The sequence below is a fragment of the Carica papaya genome, chromosome 6, assembly GCF_054855325.1.
Source record: "Carica papaya isolate Zhongbai chromosome 6, ASM5485532v1, whole genome shotgun sequence".
Taxonomy (NCBI): Eukaryota; Viridiplantae; Streptophyta; class Magnoliopsida; order Brassicales; family Caricaceae; genus Carica; species Carica papaya.
Window position 1 is genome coordinate 32807995 of NC_142314.1, and position 16311 is coordinate 32824305.

At 32.0% G+C, this 16311-nt stretch overlaps 1 protein-coding gene across 2 annotated transcripts; it reads right to left on the reverse strand.

Annotated features, from left to right (window-relative positions):
* Positions 1-1678: 1678 nt before the first annotated feature.
* Positions 1679-9128, reverse strand: EMB1241 (Co-chaperone GrpE family protein). Of its 2 annotated transcripts, XM_088223025.1 has the most exons (4): positions 8777-9128; positions 3299-3817; positions 2892-3031; positions 2097-2141 (listed from the first exon to the last, which is right to left on the reverse strand). In XM_088223025.1, the coding sequence occupies exons 1-3, from the start codon at positions 9053-9055 to the stop codon at positions 2927-2929; spliced, it is 903 nt and encodes a 300-aa protein (XP_088079151.1). In that variant the 5' UTR covers positions 9056-9128; the 3' UTR covers positions 2097-2141; positions 2892-2926. The 2 variants fall into 2 exon arrangements, with proteins under 2 accessions (XP_021895444.1, XP_088079151.1); XM_022039752.2 differs by lacking the exon at positions 2892-3031 and having other exon boundaries at positions 1679-2141; positions 8777-9125.
* Positions 9129-16311: the final 7183 nt, after the last annotated feature.

The following is a 16311-nucleotide window of genomic DNA, read 5'->3' on the forward strand; positions in this document are numbered from 1 at the left end:
ATTTTTTTAAATATGTTATAAGTCAAGTTTATAATATTTAATTTAATAAAATTTAAAATTTATTTTTATTAGTGCATTAATAAATACGAGTATTATTTAATCAATCGTGCGGAGTCTTATAATTTTGGATTTCAACGAGTTTTAATAATTTCGTGTTGTAACCAAAAAAAAGAAGAAAAAACAAAAGAATTATTAGTTTGAGTGTGTCGTAGATTTAATTCTACTTGTCAATTTCATTCAATAATTCGCCTCTAAATTTTGATGTTAATTTATAGGGCCAAAATTTACTAATGTCTTTTAATAAAGAAAATATATTATAATTAATAAAAATTATTATAATATTCATATTTCAATCTTTCTTGATGGGGATATATGCCGCTGGTTGAAAATTTGTTGTACGATTGGAATTTGAATATCTTGTCTTAAATTTTATTTGAAACTGTCTAATTACTTACAATTTTAGTTAGTTTATAATGAAAATCTACTCTCTCATTGTTAAATCATGATATAATTAATTTGTTTTTAACATAATCTAAGGTTTTAAGATAACTAATTAATCATTAAAGTTAAATTATCTCATATTATTATTATTTATTAAATTATTTTAATATTTAGTAAATTTGGAATAATTGTTTGAATTTATTATTTAAGAAATATAAAATATAACAAGAAAATAAATAGAAATAGTATTTTAATAATTTTATTTTTTTAATTATTTTTTTGATATATAAGAGACTACGAAATTTACTCTTTGTAAAATTAAATATACGAACAAATTAATTTAAAAATCGATTAAATATGTTAATTATAATTTATAATAAATAAAAGTTATAATTAACTTATATTTATTATAATTTAAAGATCGATACATTAATAAACTAAACTTTACGTAATATTGAATTTAAGCAATATGAATTAAAGAAATCTAATTCTTAATGAGATTGGAACTCGTTGTCTTTCAATTAGAATATTAAGATGTTAATAATTAAATACGTAGACACATATATATATATATATAAATAGCTCTACTTTTGTTGGACCCATTCAGTAGTAACATCATTTGTTTTGTTAGATTTATGAGGAATGAAATACAGGAGAAGATTCGTCCGGAGACAGACGATGGTTGGTGGGTATGGTCTGGTCCCCTTCCTTTTAAAGTACTTGGAATTGCCTTTTTCATTGGCATCTCGAGCTGGATCTACTCCCTGGGGAATGTTCCCCAATCTGTATATTTTGATTTAGAGATTATTTTTTTAAAAAAAAAAAAAAAAATTTCTATTTTGTTTCGGTTCAATTATCTGCTTTGAGATCTTAAGTGGGATGCTAATACGAAAAACTCTCTCGAGAACAAAACCTAACAATCGGATCGATCTTATTTGAACAGAAGCTGTTCTGCGTCTAAAAGTCAATTTACATAACATACATGCGTGAGAGAGAGGTTCTAAAAGTCCTACAAGTCAAATCTACACAACAAACATGTGCGATAGAGATAAGGTTATAAGGGTTAGAAAGTACGTCAACCTTTTCTTTTTGTAGTGTCTTCCCGTGCGTGTAAACCCCAGGGAAAGAGACTTTTTAGATCAGCGACATGCAAACTTGTACCAACAAAAGACCATTTTCACACAAATCTTTGCTGAAGGTTACAACCCTTTCAACATAAGCTATAAGAATCCGTGGCTATAAAATATAAATTACTTTCCCAGGAAATGCTATTTCCTCAAAAACAATAATATGAATTCCTGTGAACAAAAACTACATTACCAGTAGCAATATAATCTCCCAGCAATCACAGCCAGCCAAAATTCAAAAGACCTATCAGGAGCATAAAGTATAATATAACACCTCGTCCTTTTACAAAACTGAATCTGATGAATCTGAACCTGCACATTTGGCATTCAAGAAGATGATCCCGCTTCCACTTCATCCTCAGAGGTTTCTTTGCTCTCTGAAGTCTCACCTTGGCTAATGTCTGCTTCTGATGGTTCTACCTGCTCAGGCTTTGCTGGACCAGGGCCAGCTGACACCTTCACCATTGACGGGCGCAAAAGCCGTTCACCCAGTATATAACCCTTGCGATATTCGTCTAATATGATTCCTTCTTCAAATTCTTCAGAGTCCTCACGCATTATTGCTTCATGCAGCTTTTGCAAAGAAAAACAGAAAATATGTTTGTCAAAAGAACTGTCTGAATTCATCCTCCACGAAAAGCTAAAGAAGAATGTTGACTTCTTGTGTTTTAAGAACTATCACAAATCGCTAGCTTTTTCACGTAACTTTTGACAACTTAACTATCCATACAAGGATGGGCATTGAGGCCGGTGATCCACTAATCTGTCTCTTAACTATCTTTAATGAGGCGGTTAAAAATCTACAATTAACAAGACAGAACAGATATGGATAAAAAGTTATAAACTCACAACAAACATGAAGCAGATATGGGTTCAATAATTTACCACCCTACACCCACCTAGTCCCCCCCCCCCCTGGCTATATAATATACAATTAATTTATTTTATTTTTAATTCTACTCAAATTAAATAAATTTTAATCAATAAGTGTTAAATGTTATATATTTATAACGTTATTTTTTATTTGTAATTGAGTATTTTATTTAAATATTCTTTTAAATTATGTTTTATTTTGATCAACACTTACGATTTTTAATTAAATTTTAATTAATTATTTTTAAATTAAAAAACAAACAAATGAGATAGATTAACAGATAGAAAGTTTTACCCAGCAGTTTGTGGTAAGTAAAAGACTTTTTATCCGCTTAGGTATAGACCATCCTGTGTCCATACCCAATATACCTCTTTAAATGTTGTAACTAGGCTTTTTATGCCACAATTACAATCCATGTTTCACCCATATATAGCAGCACGTGAACTCACCGAGTCAGCTTGAATCAATCGAGACTTAGTTTGAATTAAAAGCGTATCCAGGTCTTCATAAAACCTGAAGAAACTTGATTAAGCATTTCAAAAAGTTCATCAAATACTCGACTGAATTTCGAGCTAACTCGGTGCTTCACCTGCATTAAGCCAACAATCAACAGGTCCAGTTGTTATGCCAATTACAGACCAGAGATACAGGTTACTCATCTAAAAAAGAATTTGCATAACCAGAAAAGACATACTGTCCCGCCGAATTCAACTATATATTTTCAATCTTCACTATGGCTGTTTTCTATTTTGGTTAATTTTTCATCTCGTATAATTATTAGCGGTTCCACACAAAATAATGGCTAATGCTAGTAAGATTCTTTTGTACTTTGGATAAAGCCAGAAAAGGAACTCACCAGTGGATTAAAAGGTCTTCCAATTGTCTCCACAGGGAGGACTCCAAGTGAACCCAAAATTTCTAGGAACTGCTTATATATGCTCTGGTAGCTATTATTGATCTTCTCTTCTCCCTCCGAGTCCACCTTAATCTGGGTTTTAGCTCTCTCAAAATTATCCAAAACAAGCAATAGTTTCTCAACCACCTCTCCTTGAGCATTTGTCACCAGAGAAAGGCGTTCCCTCTCTGTCCTTTTGCGAAAATTGTCAAAGTCAGCACTGATCCTAAGAATCCGCTCTTTCTCTGCTGACAATTCATCAGATAAAGATGCCACTTTCCTCTCAAGATTAACTTTCTCGTCTTCGATGGATTTTAAGAACAATTCTATTTCTTCTATTCTGGATTCATCATTACTTGCTAAAGCTTCTTTATATGATTGGAGTGACATCAAGACAACTGAGCTAGTCATTTCCTCAACATTACTAACTTCATCAGCACCTGAGCTACCTTCAACACCACCAGTGCCATCTGAAGAATCCTGTCACATAAATCCATGAGTCAAGATTTCATAATTACTAAAAAAAGAGATCTCTCCTAACACTAAAATATTTCACTTTAGCCTATTCTCTTTTTGCATCAGTAAAATGAGATGTTGAATCGAGGAACTTGGGGAAGGAAAACAGAATATCAGGGAAGAAAACAAGATACCAGAACAAAATTACTGACCAAAGTAAATTACTGACTGACTGAAGTAATCTTCAAATCCAATATTATTCTCTTGATTAGAAACTTTTATACATGTATTAATCGCAATCAAATAAAGAAATATGAGAACTAACAAGGAAAAGATCAACATTTGTAAACCCTTATAAATTGAAAATTACACTAATATATCTTAAATAGCTTGAATAACCTAACATTACATTTGAAAAGAAAAACTAAACAATTATTATACACATACTTTCCAATAGCTTGAATAACCTAACACCAACTGCAAAACTTGAACATACACTTCAAATAAAATCTTTGGAATTTGGGACTTTTTTAGTGCATGAAAAACTAGGTATTAATCTGCGAACTTAGGAAATTGAATTTAACATAAATGTCGAAGTTAGAGTTTCTTAGAAACTACACCTAAAAAGATTTGTCCGTAAGTATCACAATTAAAGTTTAGATTGCATCAAAGAACCAGGGTAGACAGAAAATCCGCATATTACTCTCACCGAATAACGGTTGACTCATAAGGATTTAATTTAATCCTAATAATTACTTTCACTGAATAATGGTTGACTCATACGGATTTAAGTTAATCCTAATCTAACTATGACTAGAAATTTCATCAGGAAACCTAAAAGACATTTAGAGCATAAATAAAATCATAATGCTACAAAAATTATAATAGTACTCCTTATAGTTGCATTAAACTTTCATACATAAAAGTACATTCAGAAATACCAATCAAATCCATTCTATATCATTCTTCTGAGGGAGAAGAGAAATTACAAAAACTGGAGGTTCAATGGCAGGACGGAACCCAGTGGATACCAATTATATAGTTGAAAGGGAAAAAGGTTTACATGGGACATTCATAATGTGCTTTATGGAAAGAGACATCTTCAATGTGTTCATCGTCATCATGGGCATATCAACGACTATACATGCTGAAACAATAGAGTTCAGCTCTTCCTGCGCATGGATGCTTTTTTCCAGAATTTTAGAGTGCAGTTGAAATCCTGAACTAGATTTTGTTAACGTATCTTTCACATGCTACCACGCTGTATGGTTCTTGACTTCTTCAGAATACATAAAGCTCTCTAGCAGACGAACTTTGGTCATGATATGTTATCGAGGTGATAAGATCTCTCTTAACCCCCTGGCTACTGTTTGGGTTATTTGACTTCTTTTCTTTTAGGTTTAAGGATCAACTGGTTCACGTTGTAGAGGATTTGGGGAACTCTGTCGATACTTTTACTTGTTTCTAAATTCTTCCATTTAGGTTGGACCTACTTGGTATCATCTAAATATAATCATATTTTTTTCTTCTGAAAAAGATGTAACTGTTCAATGGGAGAAACTTCAAAAGTTCTAAATCTTTTGATTAAGAAACGTATTTGATAAAACCTTCAATGGGCTCAAACTGAACTTTACATGTTTACACATCTTCTAATAAAACCTGAAGACTTGAGAAGAAATCTAAATGATACTCAATTTCCAGCTAACAACAAGAATCATGGATTAGCAACCATGCAGGGAATCTTTAGCCCCACCAGCTTCTTAAGAGATTGACAATGAATGAGACCATGATGCTGAAGAGAAGATGAAGTATCTAAATTTTCTCAACCCATTCGTATTTCAAAAAAAAAAACTGTCAACCCATTCGAAGGCATTGAAAAACTTTAAACACCATATTCTCTGCATTTAAATTGCATGATAGACTCTGATCAAAATATTGCTCTTCCACTCTGTTTCCAACCCATTTCAAAAAACAACACACTTTAACTTAGTAGATTTATGCTGATGACGTAATATTTGGAGCTACTAATGGAAACATGTGCAAGTACTTTTCCAAGTGCATGCAAATTGAATTAAAAATGAGTATGAAGGGAGAATTTACTTATTTTCTGGACTTCAATCAAGCAAAGCAAATATGACATCTTCATCAATCAATCCAACTACATGAAAAACTTATTAAAGAAGTTTACATGGAACATAAAGCCAACTGGAATTCCAGTGGGCATTTAACAAAGCAGGACGATAATGAAGAAGGTATCAATTTTAAGCTTTCTAGAAATACGACTGGTTTCTTACTTCACCTTAAACAGTAGACAGGACAGTATGTTTAAAAGGAGTGACCTTTAAGTTCAAATAAAATAGAGATCCCCAACCAATATATCTATGCAATATATTTCCTCATAAAACAATGAGGCAAAGGAAATAGAAACATCTAGCTGAAGAAGCATAAGGAATGAGCTTAGAGACAATCAACAAGGATATCGTAACATATCTTATTTTGTTTGAAGACCTCGAACAAACTAATGATAACAAAATCTCTAAGCTTACAGCTTTCTATCCAAGCTCGATGCTCAAGACAATCACCTCATCTTCCCTAAAACAATCAAGTGATCTATTTCAATCTCTAAGGGGATAGCATTTAATCCATCCATCTCTTTTTTTTTTTTTGAAATAATCCATGCATCTCATTAACAATTAGTAAATGTTATATTGCACCTTCGACCAGAGTTTAGTGGAAGCAAATAGAAATACGCCATTGTATGCTTAGAGGTCATTTGGTTTGAAATTTTTCTAGGCTTAGAAGTGGGGGTGGGATTTATAAGCTAACAAGATTTATAAGCTCATAGAAAATTAGAGAAAAATATGTCCAGTTAATGCATTTTTGCTTGACTTACAAGGTCTTCAAAAATAATAAGTGTCTGGTAAAACAATGTTTAATAAGATTATTAAAAATGACACCGAAATGTTTAGTAATTTTTAATAAAGAAAATTTAGTGAAAAGCACAAAAGACGAAATAGGCTTTATTGCATCATTTATAAGGCAAAAAGAAAAGTTTTCTCACTCTTCTTATTAGTCATTGGCTCATAAACCAAAATAAGAGAAACAAACACCTCTACAGCATTTTTGGGTGGTTTAACTCAAAAAAGCCAAACCAAACACCATCTTAACATAAAGAATTTTTAGCATAAATGCCATTCTGGCTTTGTGACCAAAAATCCATTGTATCTGGATAACCAACCATTAAACACAATTTGATATCGGTTTAGCCTTTATTAAGAAGGATCCTTTGGGAATTATCTAGAAAGCCATCTGGCTCAGCCTTAGACTCACCTAAACTTCCTTACCTACTCCCCAACTCTACAAACCTTTACATATATTCATAAGCTTTAGCTACCAAATTTCGCTCAAACCAAACCAAGCAAGCAAAGGAAGAAGTCATTTCCCCACTTAGGAGGGCATAAGACCCAAGGGTAACATTCAGTTCAATCACTTTTCTTACTTGATTAATTTAAAATCTGGTTAGTAATTTAAAATCACTAATGTCGTACTAGCGTCTTTCTATTGATTGGTATTAACCTTGCTCTGTTGACAGAGGTTCAGGCTTATTACTCAGCTCCAAAGTCACATGACTGGAATCAGTGTCTCATGGACTATCTAAAAAGCTATGTGACTGTACCCTGTCATCACAAATTCTAAATCCCCTTTTCAGCCTGCTTATTTCTATATATGAGAACCATGAGTATTAATATTTTACTCCGGCACCACAATATTTGCCTTATATATCAAAATGTGTTAAATATGTAAAGCTCCTTTATTATCTCTTAAATCGTGCATTCATGTAAACATTTTCTAAATCATACAAATTATGTATTTATGGATGCATGCTAATAAACTAACAGATATATGTGCATACATATATATGTAAATCTGTATATGTTGCATGATTAATGATAGACTATTTCCACCAGTAAAAGGACTAACAGATATATGTGCATACATATATATGTAAATCTGTATATGTTGCATGATTAATGATAGACTATTTCCACCAGTAAAAGGACTAATAAGATCAAGCAATAAGTGGGAGGTCCGCTACAATGTTCAAGCAATTTAGAGTACCTAACAATTTTCCTAGATCCTACCTTTTTTGAGAAGGTTCCTAGAACATACATAACTTTTGGACGTTTAAATGAGATGGATTATTCAGTTCTCCTAAAAGAAAAGGAATTGTGTTATTCCTTTTCCAGATCTTTGTAAATGGTGACTCCCTTGTTTCGCTAGGGCTTCAAACCCAACAACATCATGGTCACCCAAAAGTTTGGGTGTGTGATTCCCCCACTGCTCACATCAGGGAATCTTTCAATGCAATGTATTGCTTTACCACAAACCTAGAGGATATCAGATTTAAAGAACTATCCATGTTGTCGGCTAAATATTCAGCGGGAAAGCCACGTAGATGATCCATGCAACCCTTATCTGATAACATATATCCAAATCAATGTTCCTATACCGAAAATCCGCAAGAATAACATAAGAGGAGAGGCACACATCCATTACTCTTCCCAAACTTAACAAGCATAACCGTAATCCCTCCTTCCCCCCCCCCCTTGCCATCCCCCCCCCCCCAAAAAGGAAAAAAAAAAAAAAAAAGAAATACACACAGACACAAACATCCCAAAAATTGCCCTTTTCATATGTTAAACTTTCATATAGCCCCCTCTCTTTTTTTTCCCTTGAAAAAAATGCCATTTTGATATGCTAAATTTACATAAATCCTAAGTGTCAAAATTTACAAAGTAATGAAAATAACCTACAAGAGAATTCCAAACATAGTCTAAGTAGCAGTCACAATGGCCTTAAGGAATCCAAAACTAAACAAATTCAACAACTAATTCAAACTAATCGAACATTATATTCTACAAACAAAAAAGAGGTAACATTGAACAAAAACTATTTTTTTCAGATAATAAATAGGAGTAATACCTGGATTTCAGACTCATGAACCTCCTCCTGGGTCTCGGTAGTCTCAGTTTCCCCTCCGCCCGAAGCGAATGGCACCAACTTCACGAACCGGAAGGAGTGCCTACTAGCCAACCGAAGAGAACTTGTACGAACAAATCCGCCATTGTTGGTGCTTCCCTGCTTACGACTCCTTACAGAAATGCAAAAGGGCTCTGGTGATTTTAAGGAGATGGATGGGGATATACGCGGAAGGAGAGGAAGAGGAGCTCGAAACGACGGCGTTTTAAGGAAAGTGGCCATGGAGTTTGTGAGAGACGCAGATAAGGAACCAAAACTCGGAAGCTGGAGGAAGAGAGTAAGAGCGATAGCTTAAAATGAATGAGAATCGCCTGTAGCTTAATCTTGGCCGTTCAATTTAAATTCCAAAAATATTGGTTATGATCAAGAAATTTCTAGATTAATTCACGGATTTTGTTGCTTTATTTCGAGCAACTTACCAAAGTAAAATAAAATTGGATGTAGGTTTAACTCTCTACTAATTATATTATACTTAAAATAAATAATTATTTTCATTTTTTATTTTAATTTTTATAATAATTTTTTATCTAAATGGATTCTTACATTTTTTAAAATCTTTAAAATAAATTTTTTTAAAAATAATAAAAATTAAATCTACGTGATAATAGAATTATATTTAGTACTTTTTTTCAATGCGATATCTCCATGCAAATGCCCTACTAAATGAGTGTATATGCTCATCTCAACAATTTTCTACTAACATAAGCATAAGCAAAGAAGAACTCGAGAGAGGCGAGGTAAGTTGGTGATGAAATTTTTATTTTCTTTATAGAAGTCATATAGCAATATCACACTTCTTTTCTCCATCTATTTGTCGAACTTTAACTCTACTTAAAATAGTATTATAATGTAATATAAATATATATAATAAAAATATATAATATGTAAGCACCATAACATTGTATAATAATATACATTTTTCAATTAGATATAATATAATAAGATATTATATAGAAAATTATTTACAAAAGATCATCCAATAAAAAGATTGCAATCTCTCATTCCACTAGAATTCAATTGTGATGATAATCTATACTTCACACTCAAGTGAAATTTAACAAGGAAATGCTCTACTTATAATTCAATATAACTATTTTACGATAATGAAATATAGTTAGAACTTTTAACTATTGAAGTGAGAAAAAAAAAATCAGATATTTTCCTAAAATTAAAAGAGAATAAAAGAAAATAGGATAGGCAAAACCTCTTAAAAAAATAATTGTGGTCCAATCTTTATACAAAAAGATAAAAAATAATATTTCAAAGCATTTATAAACCTTAGCCCAAATAAGATATCTTATAAAATTTAAAGTTAAGCATAAACTTACTGCATATTATGATATTTCTTTCCAACCACGTTACTAATAGACTAACAAAGATGATTGTGATATCTCAAATGCTAATTAAAGTATAAGGATGTCAGATACAAAATAAGATTACAAGTGTATAATAGTTAAATGTATGCAGCTGAGTAATTTATTATAAATTACCTACAAAATATATAAGTACTCAATTATATATATAACTGAGGCCAAAAGTGACAACAAAATATAAAATATCAAAATACTAAAAAATTCACTTTTATTATTATGTAAAAATACTCATCAGAGTGCGAGATAAGTCATGCACTCAAAAAAGTTTATGTATCTACGAGATTCTCAAAGACTTCAAGGAGTAGATTAGCAATCGGTTCCTTATTATCTTGCTCATCTAGAAGGGGGCATAAAAAGGGATGACCTCCATATACTTAGTGAGAAAAATAACATTTAAATAATATCATAAAATTTTGAAAGTAATTTAAATATCATAATTACTTACCATCAAGAATCATGTTAGAGTCTTTCACTAAATTATGAAAATAATTTATTTATTAAAGAAAATATCAAATCTATTATGTCATAGTTATGTCAATCGAACTAGTCAAGCTGATAATAGAGAAAATCAAACAAATCATGAATATGTACTGTTTTTCGAGTTATTCTTTGCAAAGTCGTTCTAACTTCCATCTACTGAGGGTAATACGAATCTTCGACTACCCATGTGGAACGACCAATTTAATTCATTTATAATAGCAATTTGCGGCTCGCCAAACCACTAATATATTTACGGTATGATAAACCAACATCATATTTGCGGCTTGTCAAACCATGACATGATCTATGACCACGACTGTGTTAACCACAGTTGTAACGACCCCGAAAACTCCAAATGCGATAAATTATAAATTTAGTACGGAAGTGAAATAATAAATTAGAGTTTACATTTCTTACACAATAACTGAAAGTATCAAATGGGAATTACAGGAATAACTCTTCTAAAAGAACAACTAATAACCAAAAAAAAAATTTAAAAATAAACAAACTGAATGTCCTACTCGCAAACCACTTGTGGATCGGGTTCTGGATTCTGGTCCTCTTGAGCTGAAATAGTTAATAAAATAATGAGCTACACTAACTCAGTAAGAATATCACGCTACTCACCAACACAAAAATGAAGGTCGGTAGAAATCATAAAAATAATTAATGGAGCTCTTAATTTAAATAAATTCGTTTCTCATAAATAAAATCATTTAACGCATACTTACCATAGCGAGATTACCAAAAATAACCTATAGAGTCAATAACATAACACATATCATAATTTCATATACGATCAGTCGGAACAACAACCTTCCTTTTTATCAGTCTACTGGTATCCATGAGGGTTCATAGGGATGTCCCTACTACACATGAACCATCTTTTTTACATTTTTAATTAACAAGCGGTCCCCATACCCCGTCTGGTATGAGAGTGAAACGGGTCATCCCCATACTCCGTCTAGTATGAGTACCAAATTACCAAATCTCGATACCCCATTTGGTATGAAGCAGCATTCACGGTAGGGTTTCCTATGTACTCGATCCGTCCACCATCTTCCAAGATATTCAGTAAGGCTGTTGTTTTATCTATCCACGTAATCAAATAATTTCTCGTTTATCTTTGATTTTCAATTTTTCAATTCAACTGTAGCCACACAAAACAAGCAAAGTATGCATCAAAGGAATACGATCGCATCATTATATAAATTTCAGTGTATTATCATGCACTCAAAAACTGTAAAATCAGAAAATCGATTAAATATAACAAATAATAGTAAATAACCAGTTTCGGCTCTATTAGTAACCTGTAATTAATTATGAATGTTTTCTAAGTTTCACAAAATATCATATTATTTAAAATTAAACTTCAATTCCACAACATGGAATAAGTTAAGAGATTCTTACTCAAACTAATGTCCAAAATACTAACTTTTGATTGTGTCTACTGGCGGTTCTCAAGTTTCTTTAATTTTTTTTCAGGGATTAAAACGCGCTTCAAGTACCTAGAAATAACTTAAAAAATTCAAAATCAGTGTTAGGAACCCTTTTTGGCCAATTCTAAAATTTCGACACAGCGGCTCCTCCGTGCTCCAATGACGACACCGCTGCCCATGGTGGTAGTTTACCTCGGGTCGGCTGTTTTCGGCCGATTTTGTGCCAATCCTTGCGAGAAAACACATTAAAGGGTCTTGGTTGACCAAAAAAAGTTGAAAAAATTGAAACTTACCGGCAGCAGAGTTCTTCAGTGCGACGACTCTGCTGGCTCACCTTCGCAGTTGGGTGTTTTGCTTCAATCAACCTGTAGAGAATGAAATAGTGATTACAATGGTAGAAGAATTATGCATAACGGGAATCGGGAAGGGCCTTATCGGAGGCAATTTTTGCATTTTCACGCGACGTCCCGCCGGGGTATGTACGCGATTTTTGACCAATCCGTCTATCATTTAACTCTGATTTGGCCATTGGGGTGTTTAAAATTAAATTTCGAGTAAAAATTTTTTTTTTACCTCTTTTGGCGGTCGGAAGTGGCTTCGGCGCGACGGCGGCGACGATCGGCTTTCTCCCCGGCAATAGGGTCTTCTTCTCCAGCGCTGGCTAGGGTTAGAGTTTGGTGTGAAGAGAGTTATTTATATTTGTCCCCTTTTAATCTGGACCTTCCATCACGTTTGATATGAACTATCCGATCGCGATTAAATAAGAAGTGAATCTGGGCTGTTCATCGCGATCTGATTTAGGTCGTCTGATCGTGTTTAAATAAGAAGTGGATCTGGACTGTTCATCGTGTTTAAATCTGTTCGTCCGATAGCGTTTGGGGAGGGAACGGATCCGGATCATCCGTGCGCGCGGAAATGAATTTGGACCATCCGATCGCGGGAACGCGAATCACCAGTGTGGCCTCCTGTATGGCATCGCATTAGCATCCCTTACCACTCGGCACGCTCCAGTTCGTCGAGGCTGCTGACTGGGCGTCCTACGTGACACAATTTTTTTAAATTGCATTTTAACTCTCAGTTTCTGATTTTTCTTTCAAAAATACCCTTAAAATCTAAATTTTCATTTTTTAAAATTATTTTCAATTTCATCATCCATTTAATTTTCTTCATTTTTACATTAAATAAGAATTAAAAAATTATATTTATTCATTAATTTTAATTACAATTAAAATTAATTAGGGTATTACAACAGTTGTCTTATATGTTAACTATGGTCACGATCGTACTTCGTCAAATGTGACCCCTACAATCATATCGCGTCACCACTCTCGTCAGAGGGTACATCATCATCTACAGAAAGCGATCATTTCACGTATTTTTAGGCTGAATGGGGAGAGAAACAGAAACCCTTAAGAGATAAAAAAATATAACAAAATACTTTATGAATTATGCATGCTAATACCAATATATATTTCTCATGTCTATATACCATTTCATGCTTAATCATTTTCCATCATCAATACCATCACATATTAACATTTATTTCGAGTATCAGATCATATAAATTATACATGTAAATTAACAAGTTCATATATGATTATAAAACATGCATTATCATGTAAAATTATTAATTTAGGCATAAAATTCAACCATGCAAATAATAAATCTAGACCTTATTAATTTTTGTTCTAAAAATACTGCTTAGGATGTTTAAAAATAAATATTGAATTTTTTATCGAAACCTTGATGTTTCCTACACTTTTTCTTCTTCTTCTCCTCTCCTTCACTCTCTAGATCATTCTCTCTCTCTCTCTCTAAGCTCTCAGAGGATGGAAGAATATAATGGAAGTGATGAGAAAATGGTGAATAGAAGGTCCCTATTTATAGAAAATGGAGACCATTGAATTTGCACCAAGTAGTGAAATTTAGTGAGGAGAGAGAAAATTATGGAAAAAAGAAGTAATGTGACGACTGACGGATGGACGATGTGATGTGACGATGACACATTGTTTAAACGACGGTGGCACGCTGCCCAAAGGCGGTGCGTGGTGCCCAAGGGGGTGGTGTGCATTGCCCAAGGCAATCGCACGTTGCCCGAACTAGTTGCGTGCTGCAGGCCCAGCCTGTCCCGCACACAGACCCTACAGCGCGCAGGGTGCTACGCGTAGGCCCTACAACGCGCAGGGCGTTGCGTGTAGGCCTACTACTGGATGGTGCGCGCACAGGGTGCACAGAGCTGCACCCATTTGCATGCGCATGCGACATGCCAAGCCCGCACGAACATGATCAATGCCAGCAGGATTTTCTACCGTTTTTTTGTTTTTCCTGAAATTCATTTTAAATAAATATAATAAAGTTTTCTTACAACAAAATAAAATAATAAAATAATAAAATTTAAAAATTATTAAATCAAATAAAAATACGAAATACGATATTTGTCCGAAAAATTAAAATTACAATATATTAAGGAATTTAAGCGGCATTTAGACCCGAATAAATAAAGGTTCATATTACAAATTAAGTGCAAAGATTTTTCGAGTGTTATAATGACTTCCTACTAAAAACATCTTACTTTCTTTTCTCTTGCCAAACTTACGAAGAATAAAGAAATGACATCTCAACGTGATAATGAAAAATCCAAGTCACACCAAAGATATAAGCTAAATCATAATGCAAAAGAGAACATGTGTGAGTATCTATAACTCCAACCACACTACATATATTCTAGGAAATAAAGCTTATTTTTATTTGGAAGTTTGGAGCAAATCAATGATATTCAATTTATTCAAAATGATTGTTTAATTAATGACTTTGAACTTAAAAGAAAGCATGAGCCTTATAGAAATTTTTTATTAAATACATTATTATTACTTGAATAATTAGGAGTTATAAAATAAACATAATTTGCAAGTATAAGTTTTACCAAAAAATTCAAAGTTGAGTTAGTAGAAAAAATAATAGAGCCAAAAGTTGTACTAAAAAGATCATATTGTCAGCTTACAATTATTGATTTTAAGAAAAAATAAATATTTTAATAATAAAAGCATTCGAAAGGTTCATAAAAAAAGATATAAGGGCATATAATTAGCAAGACAACGCAAATGTTCTTCTGAAAAAGAAATAAAAAACCATAAGCCACCCTTCTTTATCTAAGAAAAGAGAAAAAGTTGTAAAGAAACTATTTTTGGATTCATAAAGATTTCTTAAGCACCACAAAGAATTACATACAAAAAAAAATCACCATACCTATTTAGCTAGTCAAAACAAGTTTTTACCATAAAGATTCTTAATGTCTAGACCCCTTTCAAATTTAGGCAAACAATACATATCGCATCTAATTGAAGAACTCTATAAGTCACACGTTAACTTAATTAAAGAAAATTTTCAGTTGCTCTTTATATTTTGATTATATGTATAAAATTTTTAAAAGAATAAGATAATGAAGGAGAATGATAAACAAACAAGCTTGAACAAAAGGGTAGTTCTCTACTTTTCAAAGAAAAAAAGGAATAATGTAAGGAAATAGTAATTTTTAATTGAATGTTTAATTTAGTAGTATCTCATCAAATACTATTGATCTCGTATTCTAAAGAAAGTAACTTTATTTACACAATAATGTGGTGGATAAAACCTCTAAGGAAGAACTTTTTTCGGTAGTCAGTTTGTTGTATCACTAACGTTTATGTTCGTTTCTTTTATTGTTTCTCCTCTTCAATATATGTTCTTTATTCAGCTATTAATATAATTATTTTTTTAATTTTCATATAAGTTTTTTTAATTTGAGTATTATAATATTTTGTTTAATAGAATTAGAGATTAGTTACTTTTGTTATATTGTATATAATAAACAATTACAATAAATTTTATCAGAATATAAAATTATTTTTAAGAAATATAACAATTAAAATATAATTTTTAAATCAGATAATATTTTTTTAATTTTTTAAAAATAAAATTTAGAAATTCAACTCTTATCTAAATATAAAAGTAAATATATATTACACTATAATAAAAAATAAAATTTTTTTATCACAAATTCTGTTTTCTATATTTTAGAACAAATGGGTACAAAGTAATATTTATCTCATTTTAGTATAATTTTTTTTTGTTTTTTTTTTTGAAAAAACGAAGTTGATTCATGTGCCGTTAATGGAGATTTACTGGTAACTTCCTAAAAAGAAGAAAT